The sequence below is a fragment of the Erinaceus europaeus genome, chromosome 1 (assembly GCF_950295315.1).
Source record: "Erinaceus europaeus chromosome 1, mEriEur2.1, whole genome shotgun sequence".
Lineage (NCBI taxonomy): Eukaryota > Metazoa > Chordata > Mammalia > Eulipotyphla > Erinaceidae > Erinaceus > Erinaceus europaeus.
The window spans coordinates 154,574,849-154,595,709 of NC_080162.1; the positions used below are offsets into that span (position 1 = coordinate 154,574,849).

Genomic DNA, 20,861 nt, shown 5'->3' on the forward strand with positions numbered 1-20,861 from the left:
CCTTCTGCACCCTATAATGATCCTGGGTCCATGCTCCCAAAGGGATAAAGAATAGGAAAACTGTCAGGGAAGGGGGATGGGATACAGAGCTCTGGTGGGAATTGTGTGTAATTGTACCCCTCTTATGCTGTGGTCTTGTCAGTGTTTCCATTTTATATAAAAAAAATAATTAAAAAAAAACACTCAAATCTGGGTCCCAGCTCCAGCAGTGACAGTAAACAGGAAGCTGAACTCATTGGTAGCATGTTGACAAGATGCACTTCTCTCCGTTTTATTTTATTTTATTTTTTATTTTATTTTATTTTTACCAGTTCTGGTTTAAGTGATGCGGGGACGGAACCTAGGATTGCAGAACCTCAGGCATAAGTCTCTTTGCATAACAATTATGCTACCTACTCCTACCTGCTCCTCTCCTTACATCATACATTTCTCTACCACTTTTAATTGACTTTCCCTTTTATTTACCCTGGCTCCCCACCTGCAGGGAGGTCACCTCACAAAAGGTGAAGCAGGTCTGCAGGTGTCTATTTTTCTCTTCCCCTCTCTATCTTCCCCTCCTCTCTTGATTTCTCTCTGTCCTATCCAACAACGACAACATCAACAATAATAACTACCATAAAAATAAAAACAAGGGCAACAGAAAGGAAATAAATAAATAAATATTTTTAAAAAAGAAAGAGAGACACCGGCAGAACTCCTTCACCCTGATGAATCGTCTTCCCCCCTGCAGGTGAGAACTGAGGACTTGAACCTGAGTCCTTGGCATGGTAATGTAATTAACATTCTTATCTCCTAAAGTGGTGTTTTCTTTGGTGAAATAGCAACATCCACTCTTTTCCCTCCTCTATAGGATCTTCTTTAGTATGCTGCTTTTAATTCTTTTCTTCCCTGGCCTTCTTTGAACTGCATCCTATTGTTTTCTTTTCCTGGTATCTGATGTCATGCTTTCATTCATTCAGCCCTTCTATCTATCCATTCACAACCCATTTAATCTTTTCATTATGAAGTTCCTTTAAATTTTAAAATTCAGCTTTATTATTTTCAGAAAAATTATTTACAAATTTCCTTGCTGAGTACAAAATCAGTATGTATTTTGTTTCTTCTCTAGCTTTATATTTCCCAGACTTTGCAGGTTCATATGTCTCTGCCCAACTGCTGAGAAAGAGTCATGTGCTTTCATGACTCCATTTGCCTTTCCACAGCCTAGATTATCTTTCTTCACTAGCATCTGGGGAAGTACTACAACCTGCCTATAAAGATTACTCAAAGAATTCTACTCTTGGCATACTTTTTTTCTTTATCTATAAATCTGTTTTAGGTTCCTGATGCTTTCACGTGCATACCATTATGATAATACATATTTGATTAGATTGTGACCATTGATTTCTTGTCTTCTACTTTTTACCAGACTCTAATCTCTGAGAAGGTTGAGAATCTTGTCTTATACTTCATAAACACTCAATAAATGCTTTAAAAAAAGTTTTCAATGTGCTAAAAGATCACAAAAGAATAAAGTGACTTTGGACATGAAAGATCACTAAGTCATTTGAGGAGAAAGTAACTCTTTAATATAGTCTAAATGAATGAAAATATTTTAAACATTTGATACTTTGAAAAATAAAAAAGGGCTGGGGAAACAGCATAATGGTTATGCAGAAGTTATGCCTAGGGCTCTGGTATCCCAGGTTCAATCCCTAACTCTACTGTAATCCAGAGATGAGCAGTGCTCTAGTCTATATTTTCATTAAAATTAAGACAAGATTAAAAAGAAAAATTAAAGATGGGGCAGAGATCTGGAGATAGGCAAGCAGAAATTGATTAGAAAATTATTGGACTAGTGAGAATGGAGGGGCATTACTGTTTGACATTAGGTTTTGGGAAATGTTGGAATCCAATGGAGGAGAGTTGGCAGACACAGTGATCCTACTTATAATAAGCACATATATTATGAAGATAACCTAATATTGTAGATTAGAAGGGACAGACTTGATTTAGATGGACCATTTATACGTAGCAAAAAAAAAAGAATTATACCTAAATTGTCTCTGAAACATGAATTTTTTCCTAACTACTCAAATTTAGAATTAAAATAACTTGAGGAGTTAAGTTCATATAATGTGATTTTTACTGACTTTAACAATCTAAGGAAAATATAATTCTTTGTATGATGTGTTTTGATACATACACTATTATTGATTGACTTCACCACAACATGAAAATAAAATACTAGAAAGCTTTTCTATTGAACCTAATGGGTTATGATAATTCAGTCAATTTTTCCCTTAAAATCAGTTACAATAATTTACCATGCTCTGAAATAAAAAGATGCACAATTAACTCCTAAACTGCATGAATGATTTATTGTTGTAACAGATAATTCTTACTTGCTATTGTGCAATTATGCTAGAAAATGCATATTTTAATCTCATTTGAGTTGTATGGAACATTGGAGTCACAATGACACATTCATCTTGTAAAAAACAAATGAAGGTACTAAATAAACCAAAAATAAACCTTTGGAGTCTAAGACAAAATTAGGGGTTGTCAGAAAGGAAATGAGACATTTGGATAAAAGCAACAAAGTATATATTGAATTGAACTTTTAGTGGTGAACCTAACATAGCATATACAGAAAGTGATTTATACTTATTCATACCTGAAGTTTATATTATATTAACCAATGCTACTTTAGTCAAAAAATAAAAATGCTTTGATATAAAGAAAAAATTAAATTATTATTATTTTTCCATGGGAAACCAAATATAGCATATCTCCAATTCAGTTATTACTTCTCCTCTGGTATTGTATCTGTGTGTTAAGATTGTTGAATTCTTCTTTTATACCACCCCCTAGCAGTATTTTTCTAATTATTATTTTCTTAACTTATATTTAACAATAGTAGAGACATACAAAATTATATATACAGAGATACACACATAATTTTCCTCAACCATGTTACACTTCTATATTACTTACAAGCACAAAGCTTTTTGAAGAAATGAAACTGGTTTCTTTTAACAAAAAGACTGAGAACCTTGAACTTGTATTCTGTTTTGATTGTTCCACAGATAAGTACAGTGTTCTCTCCATCTCTGCTCTTCTGTTAGAGTGGGGTTGCCAAGGTGATGGTACATTGCAGTGGGTTTGTTTTATGTGGCTTAGTGAGTTCATGCTGAAAGCTAAATCAGTATAGCCAACTTCTTTTCCTGAGAACTGTTCTTTTGCTATTATTTTTGTTGTCATTCTTCAGTCACATATTTCTGCTCTGCATGCTTGGCAGAGCTTAGGAAAATTTGTGTCCTCACTGTGTTGACATAATACCTGGGGATGGTTGTAAAAGTGAGCATTTACTCAAGCAGGTCTATTAAGCATATTGTTGATGATCACAAAAACTTGTGATCCTAAAACAGCTCTTTGTAGAACTGAGGAGATAGCATAATGGATATGCAAAAGACTTTCATACTTGAGGCTCCTAGGTCCCAGGTTCGGTTTCCACACTACCATAAGGTAGAGCTGAGCAGTGCTCTGGCAAACATACATACCCCCCCACACACCTCCTTGTAATGAAATCTGTTCTCTTTCATGAAATCCCTGGATGAATTTGCTAAATAACCTTTAATTTTGTTATCGCCTACTGGTCAAATTTTCTAGGGAGGTTGTGTGTGAAGAAACATGAAATGGGAAAAGTGTTAATTTTCTGTTTTCTGGGTTCATAGAGGTAACTACTGATATGCTTATATTTAAACCTTATTATTGTAACTGTTACTGAGTCTTTTAAAAAATATTTATTTGATATGACATAGAGAAATTGATATAGGAAGTGGAGGTAGAGTGAGAGAAAGAAATATCCACAGCAATCTTTCACCATCATGAAGCTTCCTTTCTGCAAATGGGGACTGGGAACTTGAACAGAGGTCCTTGAGCACAGTAAAGTGTGTACTCAATCACATATGCCACCACCTGATCCCCATGTTTAAATTTTAAACCTTTTCTGGTAAACATTTGCATTTACTTACTTACAATAGTTGTCTGAGTAATGTCAGAGTTTTCAACAGCCTAGTAAAATTAAGGCAATAGGAGACTTACTACAATATGAATTTGATACCGGAATGGAAATCAAAGCTAATTCAGCTTTATATGATGGGGCTAAACCAATTATACACACACACACACACACACACACACACACACACACACATATATATATACCTAAAATCTGAAACACTATTTTAAATAGGTTTAAAGTTAAATTTTTTTATGAAAAATTTTGTTTAGGAAACTTGTCTAACTGTATGGACAAAATACCTCAAATATTTTGGAGTCAGGTGGTAGCGCAGCAGGTTAAGCGCATGAGGCGCAAAGCACAAGGATTGACATAAGGATCCCAGTTCGAGCCCCCGGCTCCCCACCAGCAGGGAAGTCACTTCACAGGCGATGAAGCAGGTCTGCAGGTGTCTATCTTTCTCTCCCCCTCTCTGTCTTCCCCTCCTTTCTCCATTTCTCTCTGTCCTATCCAACAACAACAACATCAGTAATAACTACAATAATAAAAAAAAGAGGACAACAAAAGGGAATAAATAAATATAAAAAATTTAAAAAATAAATAAGCACTACTTTTAAAAACAAACAAAAATACCTCAAAGATGTCTGAACTATGATCAAACAGAGCTCTCTGGCTGTCTTTTCTTCCTGCTAGGAATAAAATCCACACCATTCATTTTTCATATTTATTAGTGGTGAACTGACATACTTGCTTGCTCATCCTACTGCAAATTAAATTGAAGTCCAGCAGAAAGCATTAGACCTGCAAGGCATCCCTGGTAATCTTTTGAGTGGAGGAGATATTCTGGCAGAAACTCAGCCAAATAGAGGAATGAACAGATAGTATTTAGTATGTTTTCAGCAATATGTTCTGAAAGAGATTATGCATTTTCTATGATTTACTAAGCTCAGGTTACTTATTATATACCATTTAAAAATGATACTTACTTTTCAATTAATTATTATAGAATACAAAGCACAAATACCATTATTACAAATATGATTGCATAACTAACACAAACACCAGAGAATCATTTGTAGCCTTTGTTTTGTTCTCTTCAGTCACCTGTCTGGGGCCACATAACTTGTGCTGAAGTACAGGCAACAACAAACAAAACAACAGTAAAAATTGAATATGATTGCATGATATGTCCCTTAAAAGACAATAGATATGATATTGGATAAACTATCATGTTATTTATCTTTCGTATTTTACTGTAGATAGAAAGAGGGAGGTAGTGGAGAGAGAGAGAGAGAGAGAGAGAGAGAGAGAGAGAGAGAGAGAGTTTGAGATTCCATAGCATCATTTGATTTGGGAATTTAGTGCCAGGGATTAAACTTGGGAGTTCAAGCATGCAAATCCTCTGCTTTGTCATTGAGTCATCCCCAGCCCTGTATATCATTTAAATCCTCATATTATCTCCTGCCTTGCCCTGATTTTGGTTTTGTGGGTGTGTCTGAAGCTCTCCAAACAGGAAACTACCTTCATTATAGTTAACCTTCCAAGTTATCTGGGCACATGTACAAACCTTGCAAAATGCAGATTTGACAAATGATGACATGGACACTGGTGCCAATTGATCTGATCTATGCTGTAGTCTAGTTTTATTTATGGTGAAAACTATAATAAAATTTTTCTGAAAGAAAAAGACCAAATTCATTCATAAACTGGAAAAGTAACAATTGTACTGTAATTAATTAACCAACCAACCACACCTCCAGAAAGAAAAGAAAAAACAAACCTGGAAGTTCTAGGCTTATAACCTCTTTGTCGAGTATAGGATGACCCCACTCATAAGCAGAAGTTGAAAAGAAGAACAGAAAGGGAAACTCAAAGCAGAATATGACTGAGTTTGGAGTATTGCACCAAAGTAAAAATCTGGGTGGAGGGTGAGGGTAGATTTTCAGCTTCAATGTGTGTGTGTGGGGGGGAGACACAGACTTTAGTGGTGGGAATGGTGTTAATATATACTCCTATTAACTTATAGTCTCACAAATTACTATTTAACCAATATGAGAGGGGGATAATGGATTGAATGGGGTGCTAATTTGTTCTGTGACTGGGGAGTCATATTTTCCTTTAGTTAAGAACTGAGCTCCTCATAGAGAATGGAACTTGTGTATTGAGGGAATGGCTACCAGAAAAAAGGAGAAGCATCTTCCAGTGATATTTGTGAACTTAGGTCTCACAAGATCTGTGGACTGGATTTACCATTGATTATCTATGATGTTAAGTGTTTGATTTCCCAGTGTGACACATCTGTTTATACATGTGAGGAAGCCTTTGTTTCTGCCTGTGTTAACTAAGTCTCCTTAGTCACCTACTTCTACTCCACATGTCAGTTGATAGGTGTAGCTATTCTTTCAGTCACTGGAGAAGCTATTGTGCTAAGAGAAATACTTGTCTAATTGAATCTGGAACTTAGCATTTACAAACTGTGAAATGGAGCAAATTGCTTAACATTTCTGTATCATATTAGGTCCACATTTTAAAAAGAGGGTGTTAGTAGACTATTACTTCACAGCGTACTGTGAGGATTAAAATTGACAGGCTAGTGGTAGCTCACCAGGTAGTGTGTTTACAATGCCAAGTGTGTGACACCATTTTGAGTCTAAGTACCACCTGGGTGATGCTATGGCAGTGTAGCCTTGGTGCTGTACTGTCTCCTCACATCTATTCTGTCATCATGCTAAATTAGAAGCTCCAATCAGTACTTACTCCTATTCATCAGAAAGTGACTAGATGCTGCATTTGTGAATTTTGGGTCTAAGGATGCAGTACATTTCGCTTGGGAAAAGAAGTACTCTTAGAGTCCTCTTTCAAAATTTCATTGAAGTCACTAAAGTTTCTCTCTTCCCTCCTCACTTCAACTCTCATTCTTTTTCCCTAAGGTCCCACTCCTTTTATATCTCTTCTTTTTTTCAGGCTTATTCCTTTATTACTTGTTAGATCTCTTACTAAGATGGGGCAGTGATTTTTAAGAAGATAGTGAGTGTATTTGTGAGAGAAGCTATATTTAATTTCATGTAACAAAGGCAAAGATGTTATATTCAGAGACTAATGCCATTATCGCTCTGCCTTATATGGTTTGTTGTGGTATGTTAGGGAGAATGCTTGTGATCCCAAGCCAAAATTCTAAATTTTGAAGTGTGATACTGTGTCGCATGGACTTTCTGGTTCAACCCAAGAGAGCAAGAAGTTATCAGTTTTTCCCCAAGTCGCATCCTTTCTCTTCTATCATAATTGTTATGTCTTTGCATTACCTATAAGAAGTGCTTCTATATGCTATAACAGTAATTTTAAGAAAGAAGCTTATGAACAGTGTTGGTTTTTTTCACTTATTTTTACTTTTTTCTTTCAAAATCTTTGCTAATTGTGATTAAATAAGTATATTTTATGTAAACATGCAAAGCATACAACTTTTCTCTTTGTGTGTTTCCTAACTTCAAGTTAAATGACTTTCTGTTCACTAAGTTGAGTGTGGTTAACTGTATTGACCCATATGAACACAATTCTGAATGAGCATTGTTGTTCTCCTTTTCATGACAACTTGTGTGTTTGCAGTGCTTTCTTCATGCAGTTCACTATAAACTGCACTGCAACATGCCACTGGTGAATTTGTTTTAATGATTTTTTAAAAGTTATTTATTTATTCTCTTTTGTTGCCCTTGCTGTTTTATTGTTGTAGTTATTATTGCTGTCTTCATTGTTGGGTAGGACAGAGAGAAATGGTGAGAGCAGAGGAAGACAGAGAGGGGGAGAGAAAGATAGACACCTGCAGACCTGCTTCACTGCTTGTGAAGCGATTCTCCTGCAGGTGGGGAACCGGGGCTGAACCAGGATCCTTATGCCAGTCCTTGCCTTTGCACCACCTGCACGTGCACCTCTGCACTACTGCCCGACTCCCTGTTTTAATGATTTTAAAATCTGTAGTAGGTCATCAGGTGCAGGGTGAATACTTAACTTTTCATAAAGTAGTGTACCAATGGACCTTGGAGAAGCCTCCTCGAATGTCTATATTGACAGTATGCCACAGCATTTCATCAAAGAATTTCTGAAGGAAGTGCAAAATCTTCCACCTTCAGTACCTCTGCCTACTACTTCAAGAGAAGAATTTCTTATACAGGAACTTGAGAAATACTGAATATGCTGTATGAAGGGGATGATGTGGACTGGGAAGTTCTAGTTCTGACAGCATTAAAACAAATCACATTGCTGTTCATATGTATTCTAGCATTATTCAAATAAATATTTCAGATATACATCCTGTTACATCAAAAACTTTGTTGCCTTCTCTAGACAGGAAAGTTGTCTCTATTTTGAAGTGTCATTGTGCTAGTAATCACATATACTATGTCTTATTGTGATTCTAATCTGACTTGTTATTCTAGATTTAGTTAAAGAGATTTAATGTCTTTTAAAATATTTATTTATTTATTTGGTATAAAGATTGAGTAGGAAGGGGGATATAAAGAGGAAAAGAGACAGAGAGACACCCAAAGCTCTACTTCACCACTTGTACAACTTTCCTTTGCAGGTGGGGACCAGGGACTTGAACTTGGGTCCTCTCACATGTGCACTTAACCAAGTGCATTACCACCTGCCCCAAGAGTTTAAATTTCTAGTAGAGTAGCTAGACCAAATCCATGGCATCTTTCTACTCAAAAATGGTACCAAAGAAAAGTGACAGCATCAAGTAACCAATCTGGATGGCCTTTGTGTTTCCTATTTAGGACTTTAGACCCAGAATTGTGCAGAATAGAAGAAACTTGAAATATCTGTGTTCAGTTTTTCAAGTGAAGCTATTGCTAATTCTGCAAACATTTTGCTTTACTCACTAGCACAAGAAATAACCAATTTGATTTTTTGCCTTCCAGGTATATCCATTTCAACCAAATAGAAACACTTCAGCCCGAGACCTTTGGAGACCTTCTGAAATTAGAGAGATTGTAAGTGTTGAATCTTTAGACATCATCTGCTTTTGCTTTAAGATTCCATTTATACAATATATTGACTGTTCTGGAGGTCAAGGCATTTGCTTCAAAGAGTCTCTATCTTTACACTATAAAATAGTCACTTTATGACATTTTATTGTTTGAAATTAATGGGTAAAAGATGGATAACCCAAATAATCATAGGCCAATAGAACAGGCATTCCACAAATGAAAACTTATGAAAGAAACAATTGCAAAATGTATGTGTCCCCTATGACCTATGGGTTTTCTTCAAGTTCTAGATATAATAACAGAACATATAGCATGGGCCACAAACTCTTCAGTGTTTATGGCAGCTTTTGTTCTTTTTTTTTAAATTTATTTTTTTATTTAAGAAAGGATAATTTAACAAAACCATAGGGAAGGAGGGGTACAACTCCACACAATTCCCACCACCCAATCTCCATATCCCATCCCCTCCCCTGATAGCTTTCCCATTCTCTATCCCTCTGGGAGCATGGACCCAGGGTCGTTGTGGGTTGCAGAAGGTGGAAGGTCTGGCTTCCGTAATTGCTTCCCCACTGAACATGGATGTTGACTGGTTGGTCCATACTCCCAGTCTGCCTCTCTCTTTCCCTAGTAAGGTGAGTCTCTGGGGAAGCTGAGCTCCAGGGCACATTGGTGGGGTCTTCAGTCCAGGGAAGCCTGGCTGGCATCCTGATGACATCTGGAACCTGGGGGCTGAAAAGAGAGTTAATATACTAAGCCAAACAAATTGTTGAAGAATCATGGACCCAAAGGTTGGAATAGTGGAGAGGAAGTGTTAGAGGGGTACTCACTACAAACTCTAGTGTACTTCTGCTTTCAGGTATATATTTTGCAGTAGTTTATGGAAACGTGTGAACATAATGCTCTCTCTCACAGAACCTGGTGTATATCTAGGTTTTGGGACTTTGTTAGAAAGTGAATCACCTGGGATGGAATTAGAGAATACTATGAAAGGAAAGGTCTCACCCAAGTAATGAAGCTGAAGGGTTGTCATTCCACACGTGAAGTCTCTGGACACAGTCTGAGCTGAAGCATGTTGAGGTGGCAATAATTGCGTTGATCAGGTTGCAATCGGCAGATGCAATATTATTTGATATGGATTGGGAGAGGCATGCAGGAAAGTGGGCCCTATCCTAAGGTTCCAGGACTGGGGGAAATATAGGCTCTCTAGTGGAGATGTGAGGTTCCTGATGTCTTAGGGTTCAAAAAGACAATGGATAGTTAATGTTATCATCACATTATTTGGTAATTGGGTTAACTTTGAAAAGTCTTTTTGTTAGAGTTTGCTGTATAGTACCCAGTATCTTGTATGTAGCTGTGCCATTGGTTGCTTCTGATCTACTTGGTCTAGGCTTTTGAGAGAGTCCGCATATCATATACACAGCCTATATATTAAAAAGACTCAGTCTGTGTTTTAAAAACTTCGAGACATACAATTATTTTCCCCCCTCTCATATTAATTAACTAGTGATTTATATGACTACACTTTACTAGGAGTGTACATAAACACCATTCCCACTACCAAAAGACTGTGTCCCATCCCACCCACCCACCCACACCCCCCACCGGCCCAGGAAGCTGCAGGAGTAGACAGGCAACTTTTGTTCTAATGGCCTTACATTAGAAGCTACTTAAGTATCTTACAACAAAATAAAAGATAAATACGTTGTTGAATATTCATGAAATAGAATACAGTTCCTAGAGACAATTGCTATTTTTAAAAATTTCTTCTAAATATAAAATCACACTATGCTTTATGTTATTTATGTAATTTATTTACTTATTGCTTAAAATGTTTCTAAGGTTTACCAGTGTTGTATTTTTGGCAGTTACCTTTGGAGAGAAGGTGAAGTTGGAAGGGGTAGGAGGTACTTTTGCAGTCCTCGGAATATTTTGCTTTTTTTTTTTTTTTTTTTTTTAAGATTTTACTTATGAAAGATAGGAGTAGAGAGAGAACCAGACATCACTCTGGCACATGTGTTGCCGGGGATCGAACCTGTGACCTCATGCTTGAGAGTCCAAAGCCCTATCACTGTGCCACCTCCCAGACCACTGATTTTACTTTTTCTGGGTAGTCATTATATAGCTGTATTCAGTTTTAGGAAATCCATTGAGCTTTGTAACATTTGTATGCTTTTCTTTTCTGTTTTTAATTCTTTTATTGGGGGTTAATGGTTTACAGTTGGGAAGATATGAGTATATGAACTTTAAATAAAGCTTTATAAAATGACACTTGCTAACCTTTTCTCTTTTATCAGATGATACTTTACAGCTCCATTTTCACTTATATTTTATATTAATGAATCTATTATCTTTAGCTCAAGCTATGGTATTTTTTTCCTGAAAAGAAAATACAAAATTACATAAACTAAATCAAAATATCTTTCTTCAAAAACATGAATTAAGAATTGATAAACTTCTAAAAATGTATCCTCTAATCATAATATATAGAACAGTCCAGTAAAATTAAAAGTCAAAAAGAATACATTATCCCTCCAGTTTTATTTGTATATGAAGGTATAGGAACAAGCGAGGGAGAGAGAGAGATGGGAATCTTAGTGAAAACATTGAACAGTTACGCTGGTTTGTTTTTGTGCTACAGACACTTGGTGAAATACAAGGAACTGAATAAAAATAAATAAATAAATAAATAAATGCAGAGCTCTCTTTCTGCTCTGACACACAGGAGGATTAGGTACTACACTGGCAAATTTCAAAGTTTAGTGTTAAAAAATGTCACAAATCCTGGAGCTCCTTCTTTAGAGGAATTTTGCTGCTGAATCAGCTTTGCTCCCTTGCTGTGTAGCAAGACAGCCACTGAAGCACTATGGCTCTGAAAAGTCCAGCTGCAGAGCTTAACAAGAAGCAACATTGAACACTATAAAGATGGGAAGAGAGATTGTTGCCCAGGGGTTGGGAAATTCTCACTCACTCTCCAACAGTAGCATCAATGAATGGAATTGAAGTGATAAAGAATAGACTAATACAAATTAGGTTTTAGCTTTTAATTTCCTTTCTGTTCTTTAAGTAAACAAGTAGATGTACACATGGAAAATTTTGCCATAGAGGTAGGTGGTTGGGAGGTGAGAGGATGGGGACACAGAACATTAACTTTATAATCTTGTTACTATTAATCACAAATCATATATATCCATAGAACTTATGAAGGGAAACTCTCTTGATAATAAAACCCCCCTGTCCTATTGTTTTTATTCTTTTTAAACATGGAATTCATGACTTCTCTAGATTATACCTATCAACCTTCTTTTTTCTTTCCTTTACAACTGCAGATTGTATCACTTGATTGCCCATACTGAAAGATGAGGATTTAGCTTTCTTATGCCTCATGTCTGATGGTTGTATTATTTTAGTTGATTCATTGATATTTAATTTGTCTTTTTACTCTAGTTTTAGTTATTCTGATATTCTTGTTAAAAATCTTGAGGCTATTACATAATACTGTTTTATTTTTATTTTTTTCTTTTGTATTTACATTCATATTCTATTACCTACATATTGTCTTTATACCACATAAACCATATACCTACATATTGTCTTTATACCACATAAATAGATAACCTATCTATCTTGTCCTGCAACTACAAATGCATTTCTTTTCATTATTCATAAAATTACTTCTAAAATTATTATACACATTTTAATTATATATTACATAAAAATTTGACCAGATGGGGGAGGTAGCCTAATTGCTATGCAAAAGACTGAAGATACCTGAAATTTTGAAATTCCAGGTTCAACCACCTATACCACTAAAAACCAGAGTTTAACAGTGCTCTGGTAAAAGAAATAAGTAAATAAATAAATACATAAATGGTATAAACCATATAATTATTTATATATTTTTATTTATAATTGTGCCACTAAAATATAATCTACATTAAATTATATATAGAATTCTACATACTATTTTAATTAGATTATTATATATTAGCATAAAGAGAAGCTAGCATTTCATTACTTTGTCTAAATGTAAATATGAATGTGGGAGCTTCAAAACTATTTTTCTGGGGCTGGACTGTGGCTCACCCAGTTAAGCACACATAGTACTATGCACAAGGACTCGTTTGAGCACCTGCTCCCCACCTGCAAAGGGAACAAGTGGTGGAGCATGTCTGTAAGTATTTATTTTTCTCTTTATAGATTCTTCTTACCTCTCTTTGTCCTGTGGAAAAGAAAAAAAGGAAAAAATGGTCACTAGGAGAAGTAGATTTGTAATGCTAGCACCAAGCCCCAGAAACTGGAAGCAAAAAAAAAAGAACATTTGTTTGAAAAAAAGAAAATTATTTTTTTAGATTTTATTTATTTATTAATGAGAAAGGTAGGAGAGAGAGAAAGAACCAAACATCACTCTGGCAAATGTGCTGCCGGGGATTGAACTCAGGACCTCATGCTTGAGAGTCTACTGCCTTAGCCACTGTACCACCTCCCAGACCATGAAAATTAATTTTATTATATAGGTTAAATTGCTAAAAAGAATGTCATGTATTTACTTTATGTTTGAATTGTTAATTTACTATTATTTTCATTTTTGCTAATTTTAAAATGCAGTATATATATTTGCAATAAATTCATATTTTTTATCCTGAAAATTGGATGGATCACACAAATATTTTTTCCTGCATTTTCTAATTGGAGCTGTTTTTTCCTAGGCATAGTGTCAGCTGTCATCAGCCTGGGATTTCACATTACTGATTTCTTGGGTTGAGTCAGTAGTCTTCAAAATCCATTCATACATTTTTCCTGCTTTACTCCCTTGTTGGATGCATACCTGTACAGGAACCTATTATAGATTTTTAAAGGGAGATAACTTTTAGTGTCCTTGAGCACCTGAAAATTTATGAATTCTTTCTTTAATAGTAAATTCATCTGGTATAGAATTATAGTTCAAAATATTTTGCCTGGAATCTTTGAGGACTTTGTTTTATTATTTTTTTTAGTCTTCTAAAGATTTGTTTATGTTATAAAACTTAGTTTTATTTTGACGGGGTGCTTTTAATTTTTTCTCTTTATTCTTTGCACTTGAAATTTTAATATTATATTTTATATTTATATTAAAGAATGAGACTTTAAGTTTTGAGATGGGCACTTATGTATTTTTAATCATCAGAATTGTATACGTGTCTAAGTCTTAAAAATTCCCTTTATTTACTTAACAGTTATTTCTCATTCATTCTGTCTCCTCTTTAAAGGATAACTTAATTACATATCATATTCTCTGTATCTCAATATCCTTTAAAAAACGACATTAAGTTTGTTATTTAGCTTAAAGTCTGATGAGATTATTTTATTTTAGAAGTTTACCTTTATAAAAATATATTTATGTACTTTATTATGGATGAACGAGGAAGGGAGGGAAGGAGGGAGGGATGAAGACAGAGAGAGAGAGAGAGAGAGAGAGAGAGAGAGAGAGAGACGGAGAGAGAACTAAAGTACTGCTCAACTCTGACATAAAGTGATACTTAGGATTGAACTTTTGGCCTGTGGGCATACAAGTTGGTGTTCTAATTGACTGAACTATTTCCCTAACCTTTCACATAAATCTTTGCGCTCTTCCCTGAAGGGTTGATTAGATTACATCAGTGAGGTGAGGCTCATTATTTCAGGAGATATTTCTACTAGAATAATACCCTTAGAATAAAGGTCACTGGTGATTAAGAGGTAATATTTAGATATTATTAAATGTGATGTTAGCATAATACCTGGAAATACTTGAATTGTCTCAGACTAATACTGTCTTCCTAAAAAGGTGCTGGATGGGTGATTTACCAGGGAAAAAATAAAGCAACATGATATTTTATTAAGAACTGTAACCTTGGTCCCAAACTCTGAGGCAGAACTTTTGTACTCATAGACCCTAGAAATAGCTGCTTAAGTAAACTATGTTTATCAGACATGCAGTAACCAAAGTCACAAGAATTACTTTGTTTCTTTCCCCTAATGACAGACCTAGAATATGATGTTACTGCTATAAATTGAGGAAGGGTGGATTCCAACACAACCATCCAAACCAGAATAGAAAAACAAGTTGGTAAATTAGACTGGCATATGTGCTATGTCCACCTATACAGACATTGTACTTGGCTAGATAAAAGACAACATTTTAATGGAAAAAAAGAAAGCTGAGTAGACCTTCTTTCCTGATATATAGGTTTCAGGTCTTGCAAGATCCCTTCATGATCCTAGGCAGAGATAAAGGAAGAAAGAAAAGAAATGAAAAAAGAAAGGATTGGGCTAGCCCCTTTTTGTGAGAATAGATTTTTTATTACAATAAATTCCAAACATTTAAAAGAGAATAGTATAATGAACCACATATGCCCATCAACTATTAACATTTGCCAGTTTTGTTTCATCTATTTTCTCACTTAATTGTTTTTTATAGATTATTTTAAACTGAATCATGTCAATTTATCTGTAACTACTTCAGTATGTATCTGCTAAGGATATTTTTAAAAATTATCATGTCATTATGGAAATTAACATTAACAATACTTGTAAATTTTTTTAATGTTCAGTCCCACCACCAGAACTCCATATCCCATCCCCCTCTACCAATAGCTTTTCTAATCTTTATCCCTCTGGGAGCATAGACCAAGGGGCATTATGGGGTACAGATGGTGGAAGGTCTGGCTTCTGTAATTGCTTCATACTCCCAGCCTGTCTCTCTCTTTCCCTGGTCAGGTGGGGCTCTGGGGAAGCAGGGCTCCTGGACACATTGGTGGAGTCCTCTGCCCAGGTTGACATCACAGTAGCATCTGGGACCTGGCAGCTGAAAGAATAGTTAACATATAAAGCCAAACAAATTGTTGACTAATAATGAACTTAAGGCTGGAATAGTGCAGATGAAGATTTGGGGGTCTCCGTTTTGTAGATAGCTAGTAGGCCTATTTTAGTTATATTCTAAAGGGCCCATGACTGTATTAGTGTTGTTTTGTTTTGTTTTGTTTTATTTTGTTTTCTGAGGCTGACATATGACATGCAGGTGGATCCAAGTTGTTGTCTGGGGAGATGATGTCATGGCTGGTAAAAGGACCAGAAAGCAGGATCAGGGAAGAGAGTAGCTCCCAAATATGGGAAAGGTATGTAAATGTTGTTGACTGTAAACCCCATTGATTTGATGTGAGGTTAGGAGCCTATGAGACCTCTGCATCCCTTTAGATCTGAGCTCACATTCTATGGTCATGAGTAGGAACATTCTAAGCTGTCCCAATTTCAGAACCCATCTTCCTCTCTTGCCCTTATTCAACTTTTGTAGTCCTTACTTTGATAAGGTTAGCTTAGGAGTGACTGAGGAAAATATATTAGGAAGTAGGTGAGAAGGTTATCTAAGTCTAATTAAACACTATTTCATTGTGAACTTTATGGTGTCTTTTTAGGTCTTTCTACTTGCTCGCTGTATATACTGACTCACTGCAGACTATTGTGCACTTTTGCTTTCAGGTATATATTTCGCCATAATTTATGGATACATGTGAACATATGCCCTATCCCATGGAAGCTGGTCTATATCTAGGTTTTGGAACTTTGTTAGGAAGTGAAACACCTGGAATAGAATTAGAGAATACTATGAAAGGAAAAGTCTCACCTGAGTAATGAGGCTGACAGGTTGACATTCCATGTCTGACATCTCTAAACATGCTGAGGTGATACTCTACTCATTGTGCTGATTAAATTGAAATAGTCAGATGCAATATCATTTGGTATGACTTGAGAGAAGCATGCAGGAAAGTTAGCCCTACCCTAGGGGTTGCAGGACTGGGGGAAATATAGGCTCTATTGGGGAAGCAGGAGGTTCCACTGCCTTAGGGTTTAAGAAGGCAATAGATAGTTATTATTGTAATCAAATTATTTGGCAATTAGGTTAATTTTGAAAATACCATTTTAGGATTTGCTATACCATACACAACATCACGATACTTTATGTCCTTTGACATTATTTGTATATAGCTGTGTCTTATAGAGTATTGCCACTGGTTGCTTCTGTTCTACCTTGTCTAAGCTTTCAAAGAGAACATTTCAAAGACTTGGCCTATGGTCTGTGCATTAAAAAGTTTGAGATATTCAATCAGTTCCTCCCCATCATATTAATTAAATAGTGATTTATATGACTACAAGTTAATAGGAGTGTACATAAACACCATTCCCACCACCAAAAGACTGTGCCCCATTTTTCCCCTCCCCCCCAGCCCCAGTGAAGCCGAACACCCACCCTCACCCTCAACCCAGAGATTTTTTACTTTAGTGTCCTACTTTAAACTAAGTCAAATCCTGCTTTGAGTTTCTCATTCTGTTTTTCGTTCTCAACTTCTGTTTATGAGTGGGATCATCCCATACTAGTCTTTGTCTTTCTGACTTAGCTCACTTACAATAATTCCTTCTAGCTCCAACGAAGCTGGGTCAGAGAAGGTGGGTTCATTGTTCCTAATAGCTGCATAGTATTCCATTGTGTATATATACCACAGCTTTCTCAGCCATTCATCAGTTGTTGGGCAAGTGGGTTGCTTCCAGGTTTTAGGTATTACCAGTTGTGCTGCTATGAACATAGGTGTGCACATATCCTTTTGGTTGGATGTTATGGAGTCCTTGGGGTATATCCCTAGGAGAAAAATTACTGGGTCATATGTAAGGTCCATGGCTAGCCTTGTGAGAGTTCTCCAGACTGCTTTCCACAGACATTGGACCAATTTACATTCCTATCAGCAGTGTAGAAGGGTTCCTTTGTTCCCACAGCCTCTCAAGCATTTGTTACTGCTGTCCTTTTTGATGTATGCCATTCTCACAGGGATGAGGTGATAACTCAGTGTTGTCTTATTTGCATTTCTCTGACAATCAGTGACATGGAGCAATTTTCATATGTTTGTTAGCCTTTTGGATTTCTTCTGCAGTGAATTTTCTGTTCATATCCTCTGCCCATTTTTGGATGGGGTCATTTGCTTTTTTGTTGCTGAATTTGTTGTGCTCTTTATATATTTTGGTGATTAGTCTCTTGAAAGACTTGTATACAGAAAACAATGAATCACTATTTAAAGAAATAGAAAATGATACCAAGAAATGGAAGGATATCCCATGCTCATGGATTGGAAGAATTAATACCATCAAAATGAATATTTTCCCCAGAGAATATTAAATACAGATTTAATATGATACCCATCAATGTTCTACCAAGCTCCTTTAGAGAATAGAACAAAAATTACAATAAATTATCTGAAACCAGAAAACACCTAGAATTGCCAAAACAATCTTGAGAAAAAGAAACTGAAATGGAGGCATCACATTCCCAGATCTCAAACTATATTATAAAGCCAACATAATCAAAAAAGTATGGTACTGGAACAAAAATATGTATGCAGAACTGTGGAACAGAATTGAAAGCCCAGAACTAAACCCCCACACCTATGGACATCTAATCTTTGATAAGGGTGCCCAAAATATTACTTGGAGAAAGGAGTCTCTCTTCAATAAATAGTGCTGGGAAAACTGGGTTGAAACATGCAGAAGAATGAAACTGAACCGTTTTATCTCACCAGAAACAAAAATCAACTCCAAAAGGATCAAGGACCTGTTTGTTAGACCAGAAACTATCAAATACTTAGAGGAAAACATTAGTGAAACACTTTCCCACCTACACCTCAAGAGCATCTTTGATGATACAAGCCCAATTGCAAGGAAGACTAAAACAAAAACAAATCAATGGAACTACATCAAATTGAAGAGCTTCGCACAGTAAAAGAAACCATTACTCCAACAAAGAGACCCCTCATGGAATGGGAGATCTTCACATATCATACATCGGACAAGAGACTAATCATTCTATTTTCTTTTTAATTTTTTTAAATTCATTTTCTCTTTTGTTGCTCTTATTGTTTTTTATTGTTATTGTATTTATTGATGTCATCATTGCTAGATAGGACAGAGAGAAATGGAGAGAAGAGGGGAAGACAGAGAGGGGGAGAGAAAGATAGACACCTGCAGACCTGCTTCAAAGCTTGTGAAGCCAACCCTCTGCAGGTGGGGAGCCAGGACCTCAAACCGGGATCCTTATGCAGTTCTTACACTTTGCGCCATGTGCACTTAACCAGCTGCGCTACCACCTGACTCCCAACCATTCTATTTTCAACTGCACTTCTCATTCCTGTCCTCTGTCCCATAACCCTTTGGTGCTACTGATCCTAAGCAACCAGATTGTTTCAACCTCATAGTGTTCTCTGAGTTACAGCTTTCTATGATATCCACCAACATTCTTTCATGCATTTTCATTCGTTTCCATTATTTATTGAAATCCCTTGTCAGTTGGTAGTCTTCTACATTATGCTTTTTTTTTTATTTGTATTGCTCTTCTAGGAAAAGTGTCATAAAAGAACACAAGGCAGAATTTATATACTCAGTTCACTATTTTCTACAAAAGATCTTGTACGTATAACTGCAGTTTGTTGAAACAAAATCTTGGATATAAAAATGAAAGTATCCCTTTTAAATTTTTTATTACATTTTATTTATTTATTGGATAGAGACAGCTGGAAATTGAGAGGAAGGAGGAAATAAAGAGGGAGAGAGACAGAGAGACACCCACAGCCATGCTTCACTTATGAAGCTTCCTCCCTGGAGGTTCCAACCCTGTGGCTTGAACCTGGGTCCTTGCATATTCTAGTATGTGTGTTCAACTAGTTGTGCCACCACCTGGCCCTTAAAATTAAATTATTCAATAATATTTTTTCCGCTGTGAACAAATTTTTATCTACGGTGTGTCTGTAACCACGTATCTTCAAGTTATGTACATTCATCTGCAGCAAGAGACTGATATTTAAAATAGCCCCTTACTGATAGAATTTAATAAAGAAAGACCCACTGTGTTGCATTCACATTTGTCACAAAAATATCACTCATGTGAGAATGTCCCTTTCTGCAGGGATGTAATTCCAATATGGGCAAGAGAAGACTCATATTTTACATTTTCTGTGAATAGAAGGAACTACTTCAAAATTATAATACTTTGGTAAAAAATCAAATCTTTCTCTACTAGATGAGTTTTTATATAAGTATTATAAATTGTTTATTATTATATCACCAAGTTTAACATATCCTTGAGGACACATGATTTAAAATGGGGCTGGGGGCTGGGTGATAGCACAGTGGGTTAAGTACACATGGCACAAAGCACAAGGACAAGCACAAGCACAAAGATCCCTGATGAGTCCCTGGCTCCCCACCTACAGGGAGGTTGCTTCACAAGTGGTGAAGCAGGTATGCAGGTGTCTTTCTCTCCCTCTCTCTGCTTTCCCCTCCCCTCTTGATTTCTTTGTGTCCTATCCAACAACAAAGACAGCAATGAGAACAATAACAACAACAACAACAAACAACAAGGGCAACAAAAGGGAGAAAAAGTAGCCTCCAGGCACAGTGAATTTCTGGTACAGGTACCGAGCTCCAGCAATAACACTGGAGGAGATAGAAAAGAAAAATTAAAAAATGTACAAAGTGGTGCAGAGCTTGACAGATTGGCCAATAACTAAAATGATGTCTGTTGAAAGTAGAAAGATGGAAAATAATTACGCTGGCACTTCCTCTAAATATTTGATGGTTTCTGCTCTTACATCTGAATCCTTGATCCATTTGTAGTTTACTTTCATGTGTGGTGAAACGCAGTGGTTCAGTTTCATCCTTCTGCATATTTCAACCTAATTTTCCTTGTACTTTGTTGAAAAGTTTTCTCTCTCCACTTAATATTTTGGATCTATTGTCAAAAATTAGATGCCCATAGGTGTGGGGGCTTATTTATATGAACTCTCAAGTCTATTACACTGTCCAGCATGTCTACTTTT

At 36.0% G+C, this 20,861-nt stretch overlaps 1 protein-coding gene across 4 annotated transcripts in view; it reads left to right on the forward strand.

Annotated features, from left to right (window-relative positions):
* Positions 1 to 20,861, forward strand: part of PXDNL (peroxidasin like) — a 515,089-nt gene that overhangs the window by 309,141 nt on the left and 185,087 nt on the right. For all 4 annotated transcript variants that reach the window (XM_007515968.2, XM_060198510.1, XM_060198505.1 and 1 more), the window contains exon 5: positions 8,920 to 8,991. In XM_007515968.2, the coding sequence (XP_007516030.1) occupies positions 8,920 to 8,991 (72 nt within the window). The remainder of the gene's footprint in view (positions 1 to 8,919; positions 8,992 to 20,861) is intronic.